The sequence below is a fragment of the Eurypyga helias genome, unplaced genomic scaffold, assembly GCF_000690775.1.
Source record: "Eurypyga helias isolate BGI_N326 unplaced genomic scaffold, ASM69077v1 scaffold42915, whole genome shotgun sequence".
Taxonomy (NCBI): domain Eukaryota; kingdom Metazoa; phylum Chordata; class Aves; order Eurypygiformes; family Eurypygidae; genus Eurypyga; species Eurypyga helias.
Genome location: NW_010250263.1, coordinates 2434 through 23322, shown reverse-complemented (window position 1 = coordinate 23322; position 20889 = coordinate 2434). Strand labels below are relative to the sequence as shown.

Here is a 20889-nt window from a genome sequence, read left to right as displayed (position 1 = left end):
TGTGTTACTGCGTCCGCCTGCCTGGCCTCGCGGAAGCAGGTTCTGTTGGAAAACACCCTCCGTTGTATCTGGGAGCGTACCGGGACGTGCTGCCGCCCTGAGTTCACGTGGATGTCGCTGGAGTCGCCCTGATGGCCCAGGCGCAGCTCGTGTGCTCGTCCTGAGGCCAGCTGCACACGCGGAGAGTAATTAACAGCTGTCTTGAGTTTAACCAGCTGAAACGAGGGGGAGAAACAGGGACGGTGGCTGTTGGGGGAGAACAGATGACTTGGCTAAAAACACGTATCTTTTCAGGAGGAAATCAGTAGGGAAAACTGGGTATAATGTAGAAATTGTCTCAGCCTCACTCTAGGTAAGGGGCCCTTTTCTGAAGGGGAGTGCTTTGCGGAGGCTTTTTTGTGTGTGGTGTTGTTGGGGTCTTTGCCGGGGGGAACCTGTTGTACCTGGGTAACAGCTGTTCTTTTTGGGGAACGTCAGCTGCGGAATCTGCTCGCTGATCCGAGTGGAACGAGCAGCCCGAGGAGTTTGTGTTTGCTCTTGTCGTTCTGGGCATGCTGGTCTTCACGTTCTTCTTCCTAAAACGGGGAAACCTTCTGTGTTGCAGTTGGTGTGATCCGGTGCCCCATATGCCGCCAGGAGTGCAGACAGATTGATCTGGTGGATAACTACTTTGTAAAAGACACCTCCGAAACACCCAGCAGCTCCGACGAGAAGTCAGAACAGGTATGGCTCGCGCTCGCCGGAATTCACGTGCGGGTGCTTCTGGACGCGCTGGCGCTTTCGGGAGCGTGGTGCTGACGGTCTGCTCCCCCTCGCAGGTGTGTACGAGCTGTGAAGACAACGCTAGTGCTGTGGGATTCTGTGTGGAGTGTGGCGAGTGGCTGTGCAAGACTTGCATTGAAGCTCACCAGCGCGTAAAATTTACTAAAGATCACATGATCAGGAAAAAAGAGGATGTATCCTCGGGTGAGTGTGTGCATATCCCTTAGTCCTGCCCAGAGGAAGAACGTTTTCTCTTTGGCACATGTGAAGAGAGGGAGGGAGGATTGTTCAGGTGACAACCAGCTGCGTGGCTTTCCCCAAAGATTTGGGAAAAGTTCAGTAAAGAAAATACCAGTGCAAAATTGGGAACTCTAAGTGTAGAGGAAAACCAGCATTTTAAAGTGAAATGGGTTATTTCTATGGTTTGATGTCCAGTGTAAAAAAAATCTTAAGTACAGAAGAAACAGGCTGAGGCTGCAGCCTTTGGAAGGGATTTAGATCCATTCTTACTAATTTAGTAAGTATTTAGCAGAACAACTAAAAGGAGGGGTTGGAATCTGGAGAGCAGTGACATGGGTAACCTTGTCCGTTGGCCCAGGCAGTTGTACGTTTTGCTGTACTGGGCTGCAGGGAGCGGTTCCGGCTCTCCCAGTGGAGCGGGACGTGCGGATAAGCTTATGGTCATACTCAGCGTGTCACTGCTGTACTGGTACTGCTGAGTAAATGTGGAATTTGAATCTATTGTGGGTTTAATATCCCAGTTAGCAAAACGTGGTGTGCAAAGCGGGTGTACAGCCTGTTCCGACATGCAGCTTTATTAGCAGTTAATTCTTCAGCTGTCCTTGGACCCTGGATCGCTTGTATGCTGCGGCAGTGTCAGAGATGTTCTCAAAACAGGGAGAAGGTAACAGGATTTTAGCTTAGAAGATTTTACTTGTAAATGAGCTAAAAGTGCTCATTTAAAGACCCGCAGGCTCTGCACGACCTGGGTGCATGTGAAGACCAGTCATACTGAGGAAGAGAGCTGGACGTGCTGCGCTCTCTCCACGTTTAAAATAAAGGCCTTCCCAATTGTTTGGTTGTGCCATCCCAGAGGAGCCGCGCTGCTTCGCTTTCTGCCCCCTCTCGTCAGAATTGCCGTAGAAAGTGTGCTGTTGAGCTTTGTTCCTTTGCACAACGACCTTATTTCACTTGCCCTGTCAAATAAACCTCTTTTCTGGAGAGGTTTCCCTGCATGTCTCAATGAGAACTGGTTAATGAGCAATGTTACCTATTTACATATGGTAATCCTAGTGGACGAGAATCCCTTAAGGCGACATCAAATTACAGGGCCCTACGCAGGAGCAGGAGCACTGACGTTTTCCATTCGGAGTGCTGCCTTCCCATGTCCAGGTGATCCTGTAGCTCCACTTCCCCTTCAGTACCCGAGTGGGGAGGTGTTCCCATAAATGGCCTTTCTGCAGTGCAGGCCGGTGGTCGCGGAGCCGAAGACGTGGTCACGCTGGGATGTAGCCTGCTCCGACCCGAGGCACGGCGACCCCTAAGAGCTCTCAATCGTGCGGAATGACTGCTCCTTATTTTCTCAGAGAGGCTTGTTCCCTTTTCCCTCGTTAGACCCCAGGATGTGCCCTGGAGACTTTAACTGTCCGTCAGTGAGTGCCAGCCGTAGGTTCAGGAGCCCTCTCCGTGCAGCAGCTTGCATGATACAAGCTGCAGAAAAGCTGGAGGCTGCGGAAGAGGCTGTTGGTTTGAACCCTCCCGCTGCGGCGTCCAGAGGCCGCGTTCCTCCGTGCTGCGCGCGGGTACCTCCAGGAGGCCCTGCAGCCCTTCGCGGGACTTGGAACTAGTTTTGGCCATCATCTGGTGTTTGCTGAAGTGTGAAAGCCAGGCAGTTCAGGTGGGGTCCGAGCAACCCCAGCGCAGACGGAGTTTGCTCCGCAGTTACCATCCAGCTGCATGTGACCTCAGGAGGTGCATGAAGGCTTTGCAGTGGTAATTTAGCAAACCTCTGGGTGCTGGACGGTACGAAGGTGCGCGAGGTCTGAGCCATCCTGCAGTGTCAGAGATGACCTTGCGTGCAGTTCAGTCTTGGAGCACGTGTACACGGTCCTGGTGTTTGTGTACAGTTTTTACGTTCTTACAGGTGCCACTGTCTTTCCAGTGTTGTAGTGGGAGAGGGATTCCTCCTCCTCTTTGAACACAATAAAGCAGAAACTGCTGTAAACCACTGGCACTGTACATATTTCAATGGGAACATACTTGCAGTAACTTCAGGGTGAGAAGAGGTCTGCTGCTGCCTTTCTCCAAATTCCTGGTTGTTACTTATCTCAGAAGTTAGTCATTTTGCTCTTCAGACTGTCTAAATTTTATTTTAAAATGCAAAAATGGTTTATTTTTAAAAACAGAGGCCGTGGGAGCATCTGGTCAACGTCCTGTTTTCTGTCCTGTCCACAAACAAGAGCAGTTAAAACTTTTCTGTGAAACATGTGACAGGCTGACATGCAGAGACTGTCAGTTACTGGAGCACAAAGAACACAGGTACAAATATTACCATGTCTTCATTCCTGTGGTGCACTTTCTCAGAGGATGAAATGGCATTGATGTAAAGCGGTCGGGTCATTAAATGCTGTTGTACTTACTCTTTGTCGCACTGAAAGGAGAACCGTGGAGTGCTGAAAACTTGGAAGGGATCGGTTGGCTGAGCTTTGTCAAGTGTCAAGAGCAGGCGCAAACCAGGCTGGAGGTGGTCTGGTGGCACGGAGGTGTTGGCCTGCCTGGCGCTGGCGCTGGTCAGGACTGGGGTAGGAATTGCTGCGGCCCTGGGCAGCTGGTGCTGTGAAGAAGCAAAAGGGATAGAGTGAGGCACGGTGAGGTCATTTTTTGAAAGGGCATATTTTATTATGCAAATTATGCAACAGTCCTTCACTTTAGGGTGATTTTGTAAGGGGAGATGTCAGTTTTGCCTCGTAGGTTTCTAGTACAGAGGGAAAAATGGTTTGGTTTTAGTTGGTTGGAAGTGGCCGCACTCCATGTCAGAAGCAGTGGTGGGTTTTGTCTCCGGAGCTTGCTTTTCTCTCGGCTCCTAGAAGGAAGTTGGAACCTCTTAAGGTACATTAGGAGGTATGTTAAGGGGGTGTCCCTGCCCATGGCAGGGGCTGGAACTTGATCTTTAAAGTCCCTCCCAACCCAAACCCCTCTGGGTCTGTGATGGAAGTTGCCCGCTCTTCAGCAGCTCTGTCATAGTGCCTTGAATGTTTGAAAAAGGATTTTACCGTGTTGTAATGGAGAATCTGGAGATAAAAGGTATGGCTTTACCCACCACTGCAGCACTGCTTTTCCCAGCCAGTCTGCAAGTAACGCTTCTCCGGAAAGGTGCTTGGCAGTACGTGGGGATGCTGGGTTCCGTGGTGGTTTTCTTGCCGCGAGCAGAGATGACTGACTGCTACAGCAGCCCAACGCAGACCTTGAAATTAGCACTGTGACAGCATTAGCAATCCCAAATAATCCTGCTGTGTTCTCTCACAGGCTTGGTCATAGGCACCCTGAAAGACACCCTTGTCTGGAAAGCGCTCTGCTAGGGTGCGTTAACTAGTGTTAGCCGGCTTCCTCGCGTCGGTGGTGCGCGGGACGCTTCCCGAGCAACAGGTGTTGTTCTACTTCCCTGTTCCCTTCCAGTAAGGACAGAGACGACTTCGCTGTTACCGTGCTTTGTTGCAGAATATTCTTTAAACACACTGCCTGCAGCTGTGAGTCACAGATGGTCAGGGCCACGGCTTTGGCTGCTGTGAAGTGCAGCTGAGGTCTTGTGAAGCTCACTGCATCACAGAAGGAAAACCATGCCACGTGGAAACGAGAACTGATTTTCATTTCTTGTTTACTGGTTACCTGCCAACCTGATAGCTTGCACCCAAGGAGGATGAATCACCGTTTCAGTGACAGCCTGGTCCAGTGCTCTGTGCAGAACTTCAAGGGACAGAATTGCTGGTGATTCCCTAGAAAGCGGCGGTGCTTGGAGCAGCCATGGGCCTGCGATTCCTCTAGCCGAGGTAGCTTTCAGTCCGCACGCTCTGGCAGTTGGAAATACAATACAAGATATATATTTTTTAAAAAAGTGGTTTGGGGCTGTATCAGGAGCTACAGCAAAATGTAGCAGTTCTGGATTAAGTGTAGATTTTGGGTTTTCTCCTTAAAGTGGAAATCTGATTTTCAACTTAATGAAAACAGTTTTAGAAAATCTGCAGATCTCCAAACATTTCAAATTTTGTGGCCTTTGGACTTTAGTAATGCCACCTTCTGCATGACAGTACCTAAAATCCTGTGATGCTGTCTGTCTCCAGAACCAGACTGTACTTGAACAGCAACATTTTGGCACTGAGACACCCAGACTCCTGTTGCTGACACTTGTCTGCTGCCGGTACAGGCAGAATGAACGTGAGCAGAGTCCTTCCTGCTGTGATCAGTGTGCTCTTTGCCTAAGTGTCCCCGAGTACTTGGAGTCAAGAAGCAGTGCCACTGTAGATTTGATCCTGCGCCCAGTCTCCTCCTGCCAGGTCAGATCCTAACGTTCTCCTGGGTGTTGGCAGGCACGAGGCTTCTTTCTTTCCAGCGATGCTCTGCATTCCTTCTGCGGCGGCTTAAGATGCCTCGCTTCAACTGTAGGAGTCTTCCGCCACTTAGCGTGTTGGGGCTTAGCGTAGCGAGGAAGGGAAGATGCTCTGGGAACCACAGTTTTCCCTGTTGTTGATACATTCCGTTTCAGACGCCTGAGGTTTACTCACAGCAAAGCCGAGAAGCGGCGAGCGGCTGATGGGAATCCTGGGTTTGGGTGGAACGTTTTCATGGCTGAGCGGAAAAGAGAAAACTCTTGGAGCTGAATTCCCCTTGCCGTTTGTAACGGGGGCGTTTTGTGGTGCACCGTTCGTCCCTCGCGGGACACGCAGCGTGTTACGGAAACGCAACCGATGGCACTGTTTTCCTTCCTGTATCTCCTTGCACTCTGGTCAGAGGAAGTAACAGCAGGTGCCTGGGACACTGGCTGTTCGGTTGAAGGACTTGGAAGGGGATGAGATGTTCTTCACTTGGAAGTGAAAAAAAGTGGGGGTTTAATAGGAATATTTTTGTTCAGATTGAATTAGTTCAGTCAAATGTAAGCACTGTAATACCAGCTGAAAAACGTTTTCTGGGATAGCTTCTTTACCCTTCTGCTGTGTGTTTAAGCAGGTGGTGGGTTTTCCTCAGCTGACATTAACTGGATGACGTGTCTGGTACCTCCTTTAGCTGGGGTTCCTAGGCTGTGTCTGGCGAGGCGCCGCAGTGCGCTGGCTCCCGGTGGGGTTGGAGTTAGCAAGTGACCCACGGAGGTTCAGTCTTCTGGGCGTTACAGAGGAGTTTGTCAGTACCGGAACGTTTCCCATGCTGGTTGGCAAGCGTGCAGGTTGATATTCGTGCGTGTGTGTGTTCTCATATTTCGTGTACCGACTGTGTAGCTTTACCTCTGAATTGGGAACCCTCCGTTGCTGCTCGTGGCCCCTTGGTGATTGATACTTTCTTTTGCCTGTTGAAAAGGTACCAGTTTCTGGAAGAAGCTTTTCAGAACCAGAAGGGTGCGATCGAGAACCTGTTGGCAAAACTTCTTGAGAAGAAAAACTATGTCAATTTTGCTGCTGCCCAAGTTCAGAATAGGTCAGTGACCCAACCTGATTAACTCTTACTATCGCGTTGCCTTTTTAAGGAGCCAGGATTAAGAATTCCAGCATGAACTTCAATACAGCGTCATGCAGAACGTTGAACGTGGAGATGGAGAGCACGTGACGGCCACTGGCATCTCTCCCGCCTGTGCTGGCGCTCAGGGACTTCCCCTGTGACTCTCGGTGGTTTGTCAGCCCTCTGCAAAGTGACAGATCATCTGGAGATGGGAAGTGCCAGGGCAGAAGGAAGTGTACCCAGGACGTAAGGGGAGGTCCCATGTACGTGTGGGAGGGGAAAGGGAGAGGAGTTGTAAGGGAAGGAGAACATGTGACATGAGAGAGGCGAACGGGTGAAGACAGAAGCTGAGTGGGAATTTTTGTGCTGGTTGGGCATGATGCTCTCTGAAGCTGCCCAACGGAGATCACCATTGTGGAGCAGGGGGCAAGCTGTGGAATTGTGACGTGCTCGAGGAGATGTGCTACGGAGGTGAATGTATGCGTGCACACGCACGTGGTCTCGGCTGGATACGTCTGCATGTGCAAGCCTATAAATGAAGTGTAAACTGCAGGGCCTGGCTCCTGTTATTTTCAGTAAAACAAAGTTGTTAACTGAAAAACCATCTTGATCTCAGACTCTTTAAATTTTTTTCCCAAACGACAATTTTATATCGTGGCTTTGAAAAAGTGGATTAATGATGATTTCCCTGTTAGAAATCCAACAAGCTGTAAACTTTGCGCTTGTTGGCACGTACACAGTGCAGAAATGGGTCCTTCAGTCTTCAAGGTGGGAAGATGTGTGTGGTGTTTGGGATTTGGTGGCCTGTGTAAATGACTGCCTGACAGTGTTTCTCTCTTTTTAGGATAAAGGAAGTAAATGAAACTAACAAACGAGTAGAACAGGAAATCAAAGTGGCTATATTCACACTCATCAATGAAATCAATAAAAAGGGAAAATCTCTCTTACAGCACCTTGAGGTACAGTTAAGAGCAAAAATAAGTGTTGTTGGCTGTTTCCAGTCCCCTGTTGAGGAGTCCCATCCCTGTCTGAAAGCAGTGTGCTTGGTGTGCCTGCGGGTGCCGCGGTACGAATGCTGCCTACGAACAGCGCGTTGGAATTAGACCTCTTGTTTATCCTTTCACCAGCTGGAGCCGGCGGCTCCTTTGGTTTTATGTCTAGGCCTCAGACTCATTCAAAATCAGGCTCATTGTAAAGGAGTGTCTGAAAATCTCTCCAGTTCTGTTTGCAGTATTTCTGTCTTGTAACAGTTCTGGTCTTTCCTTCAAACCACTCTTTAAGGTTCATGCAAACACATTAGCACTGTGACGGTTGAGTTGCATCTTTTTGTCTTCTCCTTGTCTAGAAGCTTTTCTTCAGAGTGTGAACTCCTGGAGACAGGTCTCTGCTTTGTCTGTATGTGATGCTTTGTACGATGCTCTGTCGGTTGTGCTAGGGCATCGTCAAAGTGTGCAGGAGGGGAAGGCAGCAGGGCAGCGGGCAGGCTAGTATGAATTGTCACTCCTGGTGTCCTGTAGACTGCTTTGTTTTCCCGACACTTAACTGACACCTCGGGGAAGATCGGCACAGTGGAGTAACCGTTACTAATTGATGGTGCTACCCACGCTGAGCACTAGCGTGTGCTGCTCAGCTTGTGACTTTCTCTTGCTCTAAGAACAGTGATAGCGATTTACATTTTCCTCATAAATCTGAAGCTCCCATTGTAATAAAGTTTTTGTTTCTTTGTAGAATGTTACAAAGGAGAGACAGATGAAGTTAATACAACAACAGAATGACATCACTGGTCTTTCGCGACAAGTGAAGCACGTGATGAACTTCACGAATTGGGCTATTGCAAGTGGCAGCAGCACTGCTCTGCTCTACAGTAAACGGCTGGTAAGGTCCATCCCCAGACTCACCAGCCCGCGGCCGAGAATGCTGGGTCAAAAGCATTTTCTAGGTGTTGTACTATACACTAGTGTGTACTACTGCTAGTGTAGTACAAGGAAGAGACAATGAGTTGTTCATGCTTCATTTAAAAAAAACAACCAAACCACCCCCCCTTTCTATAATAAATGGCTAAATGTCCCAAATTGTACACCACTTTTCATCTGTAAATCCAGGAGTTAACAGTGTAGTAGAGAAAAGGGGTCAAGCTCTGTAAAGGCACCTCAGTGTTTCACTGGAGTTGTTACTACACCAGTAGCGTTCCTGTGTAACAGCACTTCTCACAGTCCTCAGACTTGAGGGACAAATTAGTCGTACGGGGGATGGTTTTCCTGGTGAATTGGTGCTTTCCAGGCTACACACCAAACTTGCTACTGACAGTCCGTGTTGGTGATCCAGCAGCCTTAAAGTCACTGGGCAAATGCACACTTCTTGATGTTCTTCTTTACTTTGTTGTCAACAGTCTTGTTTTTGCTTTCCATCAGATCACATTCCAGTTACGGCATATTTTAAAGGCACGTTGTGATCCTGTCCCAGCTGCCAATGGAGCAATACGTTTCCATTGTGACCCCACGTTCTGGGCCAAGAATGTCGTCAACTTAGGTGAGAAAACTCTTCCGTGCTCCTTGAAACAGAATCCTTGAAACAATCCTTAGATTGAGTTGGGAGGGTTTGTCCAGCATGGGGGAGTTGCAGTGCAACACATCTCTTCATGCAGAAGACAGAATGCTCCTGCCATAACCCATGCAGGCCTGATTCCCCTCTTTGTCTGCTCTTCTTTCTGTTGGCAAAGCGTTCTCCACAGGTGTCGGTTCCCAGTGGGAATGGTTCTAGGAATGGCCTGGTTTTCCCCTCTTAATGTGGTTCTGATGGTTACAGTGTGACCCACTAGTGCTAAATTGGTGCTTCAGTTTCTGGAATAAGAATTTTTTCCTGTCTGAACTCTGTATTTAGCTCCGTGTGGGGTGATGCTGGATGTCCTAACGTGCTGGAAGTTGCATGAATGAGCACAATTAGGAGGACAAATAGGAGCCAAGTCCGTGGCTAAGTACCACGCCAGTCTCTGGTGGCTGGAAGGGTAAATGAATTAAGAAGCAATGTTTAACTAGTCTTATTTTCTAAAATGTCTGACACCTTTATAAAGATAAAGAGAAACAGAGCCTTTTACCAGGAGATACTGCTGGTCCTTGGGGTGTGTTGCTGCCACGTGGTAGGTGACAGCACCGTAGCTGTAAACTTGTTCGATGTTAAATAGTTCTTAGTGCAGCTGTTTATGCCTTCTCTGCCCTAAAGCAGGAGCTGCCCTGGGGTTTGTATCAGTCTTGGCGAGGCAGGAGCTAGGGGGGCTCACGTTCTCCATGAGCAGTTAGTTAGTGACACCTGGGGTCGCTGGACACGCGCAGTTACGGTTACTGCACGCTGCTGCCTGTTGTCAGGTGCAGTAATAACCTGCTCTCCTAAGGCTGTAAGGTGTTTAACTCGCTGGTAGCATGCTTTGTGTCATGCTGGGGTAACCTGTCCGTCATTCAGTGAGGGGACACTCCACCAACCCCCAAATATCTTTCCCCTGGCTTTGCTTTCTCAGGTACAGAAACTTTTATGCTCAACATGGCTTTTCTCCTATTTTGTTTCTCACCTTGCCTGTTTGTTGTGAACACAGAGGTCGGTCGTCTCTGTCCTGTCTTTTAGGCTGCGCAGTTCCGGTTCCCTCGCTCTTTCCTCACACGTCATGTTCTTAGTTTTGCAATTTCTTCTTCTCGTAGTCCGAGTTTCCTTTTGCATCTCCCACGTATGGTTATGGAGCCTTAAAAAACGAGTTTCAAACTTAAATTGCTTGTTACTGCTCCAGAGGAAGCTGAATTAGAAACATCTGAATATTCTGCAGTTGCCAACCTTTGGATGATGATGATTTAACTGTTCACTGGTTCTTGTTTTGTTTAGGCAACCTTGTCATTGAAAATAAACCAACCCCTGGTTACACCCCTAACGTAGTGGTTGGACAGACTCCTCCAGGGACCAACCACGTCAACAAAGCCCCAGGACAGATCAACCTGGCGCAGCTCCGACTCCAGCACATGCAGCAGCAAGTGTATGCGCAAAAGCACCAGCAGCTGCAGCAGATGAGGATGGGGCAGCCCGCCGGGTCCGTTCCCAGGCAGACGAGTCCGCAGGTCCTGCAGCAGCAGGTAAGGATCTCGTGTGTTCTTATCTTGCCTTTTACCATAACGGAGACTTAAAATTGCCCTGTCAAATAGAGACTTACAAAGCAGTCTGTAAAGGTGAAATCTTGTGAAATTTGACATACTTTAAATGTGACCAGCTATTGGCTTTTCTTGATGTTGTGTAACTAGTAAACCTACTACTGTGGAAAGAGATTGGCTTCTTTTTTCCATGTTAAAAGCAAAGATTTTAAAAAACAAAAACCCTTGCAGCCTCCCAGGTTGATCAGCATGCAGACCATGCAGAGGGGTAACATGAACTGTGGGGCTTTCCAAGCACATCAGATGAGAATGGCTCAGAATGCTGCTCGTATACCAGGAATACCACGCCACAATGGACCACAATACTCCATGATGCAACCTCACCTTCAAAGACAAGTATATCCTGTGTACACGCTTCATTTGTGCCATTGTGCCCAACTTTCATTACAGTAGCTGATGCCTCCTGCTGTAAATGTGTTTATCTGTAACGCCACTCACAGCTACACACATTTATATGCTTTTCCATGTTGCATATTGTACTGTGACATTTTTGCTGAACGTAACAAAATTCAAACCGTAAGAGTGGAAATGAACTATATTGTTTGCATTGCGTTTTAGTTTTGGGAAACAAAACATTGCCTTTTTTACTTTTCAGTGACATTCAGCTTTTGGGTTTCTTACAGAAGGGTCAGGAATAGTGAAGCTCAGAGTGGTGTAGTTGAGGGTGTTTAATAAAACCAGACTCTAAAGTGTTTGTGAATTCAGACCTGAAGCACGATGCAGAGCTCTGCACACCGTTTGGAACAGAAATTCCTGACAGCGAACGTCACTACATCAGGAAAAGCAAAATTACTTCATAATACATGAAACAGTTACTCCTTTCTTTTGTATTTTGAAAAAACCAGTCTGTAGACAGACATGGACTCTGAGGTGTCTTTGGAGGAAGTAATTGCTTTCAGAAAATGTATCTGTATAAACGATTGGGTGGAAGATGTGCTTGGGTTTAAATGTCCGGCCATATCAAGTGGTTTTTCTTTCCAAGTAAATCAAACCAGCAGTTGCTTTGCATTCAGTGCTCTCAGGTGACATTGATAGAAATGTGAGCTATGCTCTTGTGGAGGACTGTCATGTAACGTACGTGTTGCGATTGCACGTGCAGTGGCTGCCTGGCGTGGCCGTAATGCAGTCACGCTTTTTGCATTCTAACCCTGGGCACGCGGGGCCTTTTCCGGTTGTTTCTGTGCACAACACCACTATTAATCCAACTAGTCCTACTACAGCAACAATGGCAAGTGCAAACCGTGGTCCAACGAGTCCGTCCGTTACAGCAATCGAGCTCATCCCCTCCGTAACAAACCCAGAGAATTTACCCTCCCTACCAGATATCCCACCCATCCAGGTCAGTGGAGACGGTCGGGCGCTTACGCTGTGGGCGGAGTGGTGATCCGCTTTCCGTTCTGGGTTGGCTTTACCGGGGTGTGGGTACTTGTCTGTGGAATGGGGTAGTTGTCATTAAAGTCGATAAATTAAAACCTTCAGCCCTTGTCTTGGGCATGCGGCTGTTTCTGCTGTGACCTGCTCGGCCTGCGTCAACCCTGCGATGCATCGGGGTTCAGCGGCTGTCCCGTGCTAAACTGGATCCTTAGGCCAGTGAATCCCAGGTACCGCGAACTCCTGTCCTCCCACGGGACTTGGGGGAAGCTGTCCCTGAATAGTTACGTATGCGGAATGCCCTGAAGGGTGGCTCCTCCCTGACATTCCTAAAGGGAACAATCGCATGCAGGAAGTAGAGGGAAGAGGCGTCCCGCTGCCCTGCTGAAGCTGGCTTCCGAGATTCACCGTGAGCTGCAGCAGCGTCTGCCTGGGAATGCCTGCTCGCGCAGCGGGACTGTCGCCGCTCCTGCGGCTTTCAGCTCGTCCGCGCGCCGTTGGCACTCGCCGAGCGGGGCTGCAGCGTGCCCGTGCTCTGCCCAGCGGGCAGTGCTGTGTGCGGGTGGAGGCAGACTGCCGACGGCAGGCTCCTTGCGAGACGTCGGAGCGTAGTTTAACCTACGAGTCGAGGCAAAGAAGGTGGAAGTAGTAGGTTTTCTGCAGGAGTGTTTGGGAGGGTGGGGGCTTTGTCTTGGACCAGGATGCTTACACCGAAATGCCCGTATAAAGCACGGGAGATTCAGTCAGGATACAGGAAACAGGCGCCTTAGGAACAAACCCTACAGCTCCTCCGAGCCGACGCTCTGCTGCGACGCCAGCAGCAGCCTTTGCACTCTTCCTCTGGAGAGCCACGTTCAGGGTTGCACGGTCAGCTTTCTCGTGAGGCTGCAGGTCACTTGCTGTGTACGAATAGTGGGGAGAAAAAGGATCACGTCTCTGACCGTGATAGTGAGCGGTTCTGGTAAGGGCACTGATCGCCGCTTAGCCATGTGGAGCTAGTAAGGAACTTTAATTAGGCCTCTCTGATTCTGACTTTTGGTTTTGCCTCTTAGCTTGAAGATGCTGGTTCGAGTAGTTTAGATAACCTCCTCAGCAGATACATTACAGGCAGCCACCTACCCCCGCAGCCCACAAGCACCATGAACCCCTCCCCAGGACCTTCCGCTCTCTCTCCAGGGTCATCAGGTAAATGTGAGGCATGTTTCTCCTATTTAAGTTGAAAACAGTTATCTACCATTGCCTGCCAAAGGGGAAGGGATATGTTGTTAGTTTAAGCTTTATTTTGCCCACACATAAATTCTTCTGGAAATGTAGATTTTACCCTCCTTCAGAAATAGCTTTGTGTGAACAAACTCCAGCACATGAATGCGATATTCCAGATACATGTACGGCCTGTATTTTTGTCCTGTGTTATCACAATCCTATTTTCTTTTTTTTGTGCACCAGAGGATGTAATTTTATAGAATGACAGTGTCAGAAATACTTACACCCAACAGCCTTTTGAGCAAGACCATTCTAAGTATAGCAAATTGATGATCAAGCTTACATTGTGCATGTGAACAAATTAATTTACAAATGCCTGATGTTGAGTTCTTTCAACGCTGAAAATGTCCATTTCTATTAGTAAGAACCTGATTTCAGTCTCTGTGTATTTCTCTTAGTCTTCTCTGCAAGGTTATTGTAAGATGCTGTGAATGAGTGGCTGCAGCAGTGGAACTTACTATGTTTCTCAAGACCTGCATGCAGCATACAGAGTCTGCTTTTCCTGACTTTATGGGTGGGTGTCAGTGGATAAAATTTGAGGACGTAATGGGCTGAGGGCTATGGCATTATTTTGTTAGGCGAAATAATTATTGGGACTCTAACAACTGTGCTGTCTGTGTTTTTTTGGTTCATGTGGCATGCTAGACCTTTCTTCTGTCCCTGTCCAACGACCGAGAGGGCAGCTGGTGGGAATTATTAGAGTATTCTAGCAGCACTTCTGGTGTACTCGACATTCCAGTATTTTTTACTGGAGTATGTAAATTTGTACCAAGACAACTCCTACACTGCTTCTTTGCAGGTTTATCCAACTCCCACACTCCTGTGAGGCCGCCCAGTACCTCCAGCACTGGCAGCAGAGGAAGGTGAGTTACATGAACACTGCCAGGCTGAAAAATCAGACCTGAAGGGTTCAGAATGAATTGGCAGTGGGTCAGTGAGGCTTGGATACAACTGTAAACCAGTAAGGGAACAATGCTGACTTGAAGAAGCTTTGGGTTTCCACACACCCCCCCCTCCTTCACTGTGGTTTTGTGCTGTCTTGTAAACTCGAGCTCTCTTGACATGCTTTGCCTTTGAAATCGTTCAGGAAACGGTCACTTAAATTTCTTTGCTCTGAGTTTTCCTCTTACTCGTTTGCTTGTGTCTTTCTAGCTGTGGCTCCTCGGGCAGAACTGCTGAGAAAACTAGCATTAACTTCAAGTCTGACCAAGTGAAAGTCAAGCAAGAGCCGGGGACAGAGGAAGAGATATGCAGTTTCTCAGGAACAGTGAAACAGGAAAAAACAGAGGATGGCAGGAGGAGCGCTTGCATGGTAAAGTCACTTTGTACAACAGCGTGTTACGGTTCCCCTAGCAGCACGTTTAAGAGTTTGGAGATGATAAAGCTCCTGTTGTGTGAACAGCCCTGAAGACGAGGAGGTGTCGGGGTTTAACCAGGTGCTCGACTCCCTGGCAGGACGTCTGAACTTGGCGTGTGGGCGGCTGGAGTGGGGAGCTGCCTGGTTTTGTAGCGCTGCTCACTTCTGGGGCTGTGCCGTCGGTACCAGTAAATGGGCAGTGGGACGTGGGCAGAGGCCTGCGGGCTAAGTTGGTGAACAGATAAAATCAAACGGTGGCAGATGTTTCCCTTTCTGATTTGGACAGGGCTTGACCTAGTGATGCAGATGTAAAACACGCCCGGTCCGTGTCAGCTTTGTGTGTCGTGACGGGTAGTTCCGGTTGAAAGCAGGCTGCTAGGAAACACAACTTCTTCTCAGTCTGGTCCATGTCGAGGACTTTATTACATCCTTTAGTACCGTGCGCTGCCAGACACGGGGCGGTCTGTCACGTATGTTCTGTCTTCAGCTGTGAGAATGAAATACCCCCACGGTGCAGTGTGGTCCCTGCTCTTAATCCCTCACCACTAACAGCAGTAGGTCACCCTGTTAGTGGTGCCGGAACACTCGCACGTGTCATGACACTGAGGAATCTCCCAGTCAGAAGCTCCTACGCCAGGGCGTCAGTGGGATGTGTATGCAGGTGAATACGTCTGGGCGTTCCCAGCCATGGGATGGGACACAGTTCCCATCTGATGGGACTGTGAGATGGGCGCAGGGTGATGGATTTGAGGATTTCTCCAGTGACTGTGAAGGTGTATTTTTCACAATTTATCAGTGTGCTTGGCTTGAAAGTTTAGCATGTTACGTATCAGTAGAAATGAGTCTGTTCTTGAGAGGATGGACCTGTGAAAACCTAGTTTTCAATACGGGGTGCATCTCAGGTCTTCGTAATGACTTGCCATGTATTTTGGGAAGTGAGTATTGTACCTCTGAATGGAGGGTGGCTTTTGACTTGAGCTTGTGAAGAAAGATGCCCTTGTAAGTTGACTCTGATTTTCATGTGCTACTTTCATTTCAGCTTAGCAGTCCCGAGAGCAGCTTGACGCCACCACTGTCCACTAACTTGCACCTGGAAAGCGAATTGGAAGCCTTGGGGAGCCTTGAAAATCACGTGAAAACAGAACCAGCAGATTTAAGTGAAAGTTGCAAACAGTCTGGACATAGCCTTGTAAATGGAAAATCCCCGGTGCGAACCCTAATGCACCGGTCAGCTCGAACGGGAGGAGAAGGCAGTAACAAGGATGATGACCCGAATGAGGACTGGTGTGCCGTATGCCAGAACGGAGGGGATCTGCTGTGTTGTGAAAAGTGCCCGAAGGTGTTTCACCTGACTTGTCACGTGCCAACACTCCTCAGCTTCCCAAGGTACCCAACAGTGCTGGTCCCTGAGCGCAGCTCTGGGCTCGTTGGCGGGGTAGATTTCGGCACAGCAGCGAGTGTTTCATCCTCGCTGTCGGCTAGCTCTGGCGGATTTCGTGTCCATAAAAGCCTGACATTTCACAGGTCTGCCCGGGTTGGTTTGTGTGTAACTGCTCGGCATTGGTCTGGGGCACACGTGGTCTCCAAGTGGGATTCTGTTACGTGAATTTCATTTTAAAGTCATGGTGACAAAGGTGTTGGAAAGTATTAGGACATACTTGGGAGAGGGATGTGAGGGCAGGAAAAATGGCCTTGGCTGGCAGAGTTATCGGGAGCATTAAGGGTGGTTCTTACCTGCGGATATGTAAGGCTTCCCTCCAGTGCAGTCGGAATCTGCAAGAGCTAATGAAAAAATCTTGGTAGCCATCACTGATGAGGCTTTGTCCCTGGATATCTGCAATAACTGTGTTTGTTCCTCTGTAGTGGGGAGTGGATATGTACGTTCTGCAGAGATCTGAGCAAACCAGAGGTAGAATACGATTGTGACAATTTACAACACAGCAAGAAGGGGAAAACAGCGCAAGGCCTGAGTCCTGTGGACCAAAGGGTATGTCTCGAACCTGCAGCAATCTGATTTCCAGAAGAAAGGGCTTTCTCACACTAGTGGTCCCCCATTGTTTCTTGAAGATGGTTTTGTTGTGGCTGCAGTAAATTATAGTTGTGGCTTTTGCAAACAAAACCCCTAAATGAGTAATGGGACTTTTCTGTGACCACCGTCCCATCAATCAGCCTGTGCCTAAAGGGTTAGAGCAGTATCAAATCAAATCCCTCCGAAGGAATAACAGGCAAAGGAAAATACTTCAACAGGGAATTCGTAGAAACACTCTGGGTTTTGGTTTCAAATGGTTTAATTTTGTTTTGTGGGGAAAAGAATGCAGATGTGTGGCTCGGTCCTTTCCTGCTGCATGCAGTTACGATCAGACAAAAGCAGCGGTAGGGTGGTTGCATGCGTTTGAGTGTGCTAGCTTGCCTCTTCCCATTTGGTGGTGGGCTCGTGCTCAGGGGCAAGAAGGCAGAAAGGGAGCGTGTCTGCGCTGTGCGAGCGGTGGGGTGGCGTTCACCCCTCTCAGCGACGCCCTCCGAAGGACTTTGTGGTTTATAATGAAGCTTGTGGGGGTGGCTTTAAAGCCTTGGAGTACTAAGCTGCTAAAGAACAAACCTGTTGGGAACAGGGAGGTATGAACTTGTGGGCTGAGGATGAACGAAGGGTATTAATGTGACACTGTTTCTTTCTTTCTAAGAAATGCGAACGCCTCCTGCTGTACCTGTATTGTCATGAGCTGAGCATTGAATTCCAAGAGCCCGTCCCAGCCTCGGTGAGTCTCCTAAAACTGTCTGTGACTGATTTTTTGGCAGAACATCTCAAAGTCTGGGGTTGAGTTTGGGGAGGAACTGACTGCTGTTACTTGAGCGTGTCCCCTAGAGCTCGTGATTCCGAGAGGCAGCAGCTCATCCCACAGCTTCTCCGTGCAGAGGCTTTACCCAACATCTCAAACCCAGATGTTTGAAAAGACTTTCCATTGGCAGTTACTCAGTTGGAAAGGGATGTCTCAGGACATCCCTGAAATTTAAAATGCTTTAGGAGAGATGGGTTTTTTTTTTCCTTTGGACAATCATTTTGGTGAAAGGAGGACAAAGTGCTTGGACTCTTGTGTTTTCAGCTGTAAAAGGAGTAACTGTAGCGACAAGCGTTGCTGTGCTGTGGTAGACGCAGTATTAGAACTTGTTAACAGCGTGAGGGAAGTAAGTTGGTCTCACTTGCTGACCGTGCGTGCGTGACAAGGTGGGCTGAGCGATGCTTCGGTAAGTGAAGACACGCAGCTGCGGCTGTGCCCTGTGTAGTCGCTGTAGTGATGAATTACTTTGGTTTTTGCAGATACCAAACTACTATAAAATTATAAAGAAACCAATGGATTTGTCTACGGTGAAAAAGAAACTGCAGAAGAAGCATTCACAACATTACCAGACTCCTGAGGATTTTGTGGCAGACGTCCGGTTGATCTTCAAGAACTGTGAAAGGTTTAATGAAGTATGTTAACTTCCAATCTGGTACATTTCTCTGAGGTGAAGGTTTATCTCCACTCGGTTCTGCGGCGTCTCCAGTGAAAGGCTCTGCTTCCGGCTGTAACTTCTCCTTGTGCAGCAGCTGAATCAGACACTTAAAAGCAAACAAACCAAATGCAAGTGCAGAACTACCTCTCAGTTTTAGCTCCGCGGGAGATCAGGCTTTAACGGGGCAACGGTTTGCATGCACCCACTGCTGTGGATCTGGCTGAGGGGCAGGGAGACCCGGTTACTGCACAGGGAATAGGTTGTGGAAGACCTTAGGAAGGGTGGTAGTAAAGACAGTCAAGCAGTCCTTAAAACTCTCTCAAGCTGTACAGATAATATTTCTTGCACTCCTGAAACAGGGTAGATTTCTACCGAAGAACCTTCCTCTACTGAGGAGAAGTGCCTTTCTGAGGAATATTCCGCTGGCCCGAGTACCTCACGCAGGTTAATCCGGAAATCGCTGTGTTCCTCAGGGCATGGGTTCTGTGATTCTGTGCTTCGGCTTCGTGCTTTAGCTCAGGGCTGCTTGGGCTCTCGCAAAAATCAGTTTCCAGTGGGTAACCTCTGCACAGAGTCCCAGTTTTGATGAATGTGGGAAGGTCCCTTATTCTGCACCGAAGCCCTCTGATAATGCAGTATTTGTGTCTTACGTGTGAAACGGCACCTGGGGATAAACCCAAGTGTTATTACTGGGGGGAGCAATGGAAAAAATACTCTGAATATCAAAGAAAAAAAGTGGGGTTGTGCTGAGGCAGAGCAGGAGGCGAGACGAGGGTGTCCTCACCCCCAAGTGCCTTAAAGCAGGGGTGGCAAAGCCCTGGGGAGAAGGCGTCGCAGGGAAGGGCCTTTGTCCTGCCTTAGAAACACACAAACCAGCCAGTACTTTTCTGCAAAACGTCATCTGAGTGTTGCAGTGTTTGGGCTGCATTTCTGGCTCTGGAGAAGTAAATTGAAGCAGTTACACACACCCAGTTAAAATCTCCGCTGTCTCAAAGCGCACTAGTGAAAATGGAGTGCGAATGCACCTGGGCCTTGGGCACCCCCGCCCCTTACCTCTCTGAATTAGGTGGAGGTTAGCGAGCACTGGGGAGGATGTTGTGATTATGCAAACGTCTCGGACAAGGGAGTTCATGAAGCCCCTGCTGTAGAGGAAACGTGCTGGAGCTCTTGGGGACAGGAGGGGGACAGGGGAGCAGGGGCGGGAGGATGTGGTGCTTCGTTTGGGTTTGGTTTGGCTGCCGGAGGAGCCTCGGGCTTGCCCTGCCGCTTGAAATGCTGGCCCGGGGCAAAGGGTGCGTCACCTTGGCCTCTCCCAGTAGCATCATGGCTAGTGCTAGGCCACGTGCCTTTAAAACACGGAAATCCGAGTGGGGTGAGACCCCCGGCAGTAGTCCCCTGGAGCGCTTCTCCGAGTGACACTCCCCAGGGTGACGCCCAGGGCACCGAAGCCCAGAGTGACAAGGCAGTGAGGAGCAGAGCGCGCTCTGGCAGTGGCTGGGAGGCACTGGTACAGCGGTTGTGTGTCGGGTTGAAGGTTTGTTTACCTCGTGTCACCCTCCTAAGACTGTTTTAAACCTGCTGCCGCTAAGTTTGAGAACTAATGAGGTGTAGTCCGTAACAAACCGTTCTGTTACGGCTGACCTTAGTCACCCAATCCTGTGCAATCTCATAACTTTAGAAAGGATTATAATTTCCTTTTTTTTTGACTCTGGTATCCTTTTTAGATGATGAAAGTTGTTCAAGTTTATGCAGAAACACAAGAGATTAATTTGAAGGTAAGCGTTTCAGACCACGCACACTTGGTGAAGGGATGTGCATTTCCACCAGGTGAATGTTCCTGTCTTCTTCTGTCCGCAGGCGGATTCAGAAGTAGCGCAGGCAGGGAAGGCAGTTGCATTGTACTTTGAAGATAAACTTACAGAGATCTACCCAGACAGGACCTTCCAGCCTTTGCCTGAATTTGAGCAGGAGGAGGATGATGGTGAAATAACTGAGGACTCCGATGAAGATTTTATACAACCACGTAGAAAACGCCTAAAATCAGATGAGAGACCAGTGCATATAAAGTAACCTAATGATACGGACCTCAATTTATTGTAAAAACTGTTATTTAAGTGTTCCTGGAATATTGTCATGCCTGCAGTGGCCATCTTGAAGAAGCTGATAACTTTTAAAACAGTATTAGAACACAAAAAACACTTGTACAGAAAAGCATTCTCATCAAAAGGGGGAAAAAAAACTGTATTGTAAATTTTTGGTGGTTTTTTCCTTTTCCCTTGATTATTTGCTACACTCTCTCTTTTCCTGGTGGAGGGGACACACTGTTCCTGGTCCCACAGATAGAGGTGGATGAATGTTGGAGGAGCAGGTTTGGCAGGAGCTGTTCCCTGTGCGGCTGAGGCCGCTCAGCGCCGCTCTGCGGGCCGGGCCGGCCCAGCCCTGCACCTCGCCTTCCCGCCGGGCGGCAGCGTGGACTGTTAACAGCATTCCCGAAACCCCCTCCGTGTGCGAACAAGTGTGTGTTGGTCATGGCTGTTGTCATCTCAGTTAAGCGGTATCGTGAATAACTGATCTCCTGTGTTTATCCAATTACCTAAATTTCACTTTCTTTACTACGTTTTATGTATAGCAGAAGGAAAAAAAGTCATTAAACTGCTCTGAGTTGGCGAGTTCGGGAGTGTGAGTTCTTGAGAGATGGAAGACCAGCCCGGTGGCCAGGGTCCCCTCCGGCAGGGGGAGGGGTGTTTGGGGGGA

The 20889-nt window shown here is 48.8% G+C and overlaps 1 protein-coding gene across 1 annotated transcript; it reads left to right on the top strand.

The window, feature by feature from the left end:
• Window positions 1-604: 604 nt before the first annotated feature.
• On the top strand, window positions 605-20538 carry TRIM33 (tripartite motif containing 33; the record flags this gene model as incomplete). Its single annotated transcript, XM_010151623.1, has 19 exons — window positions 605-723; window positions 819-966; window positions 3168-3300; window positions 6328-6444; window positions 7310-7424; window positions 8194-8340; window positions 8877-8994; window positions 10333-10577; window positions 10824-10988; window positions 11779-11991; window positions 13076-13208; window positions 14086-14149; window positions 14439-14598; window positions 15683-16029; window positions 16507-16630; window positions 17325-17399; window positions 17960-18112; window positions 19860-19910; window positions 19993-20538. Coding segments are annotated over 19 exons (2840 nt in total), but the record flags the coding sequence as incomplete, so codon positions are not given.
• Between the last annotated feature and the right edge of the window lie 351 nt (window positions 20539-20889).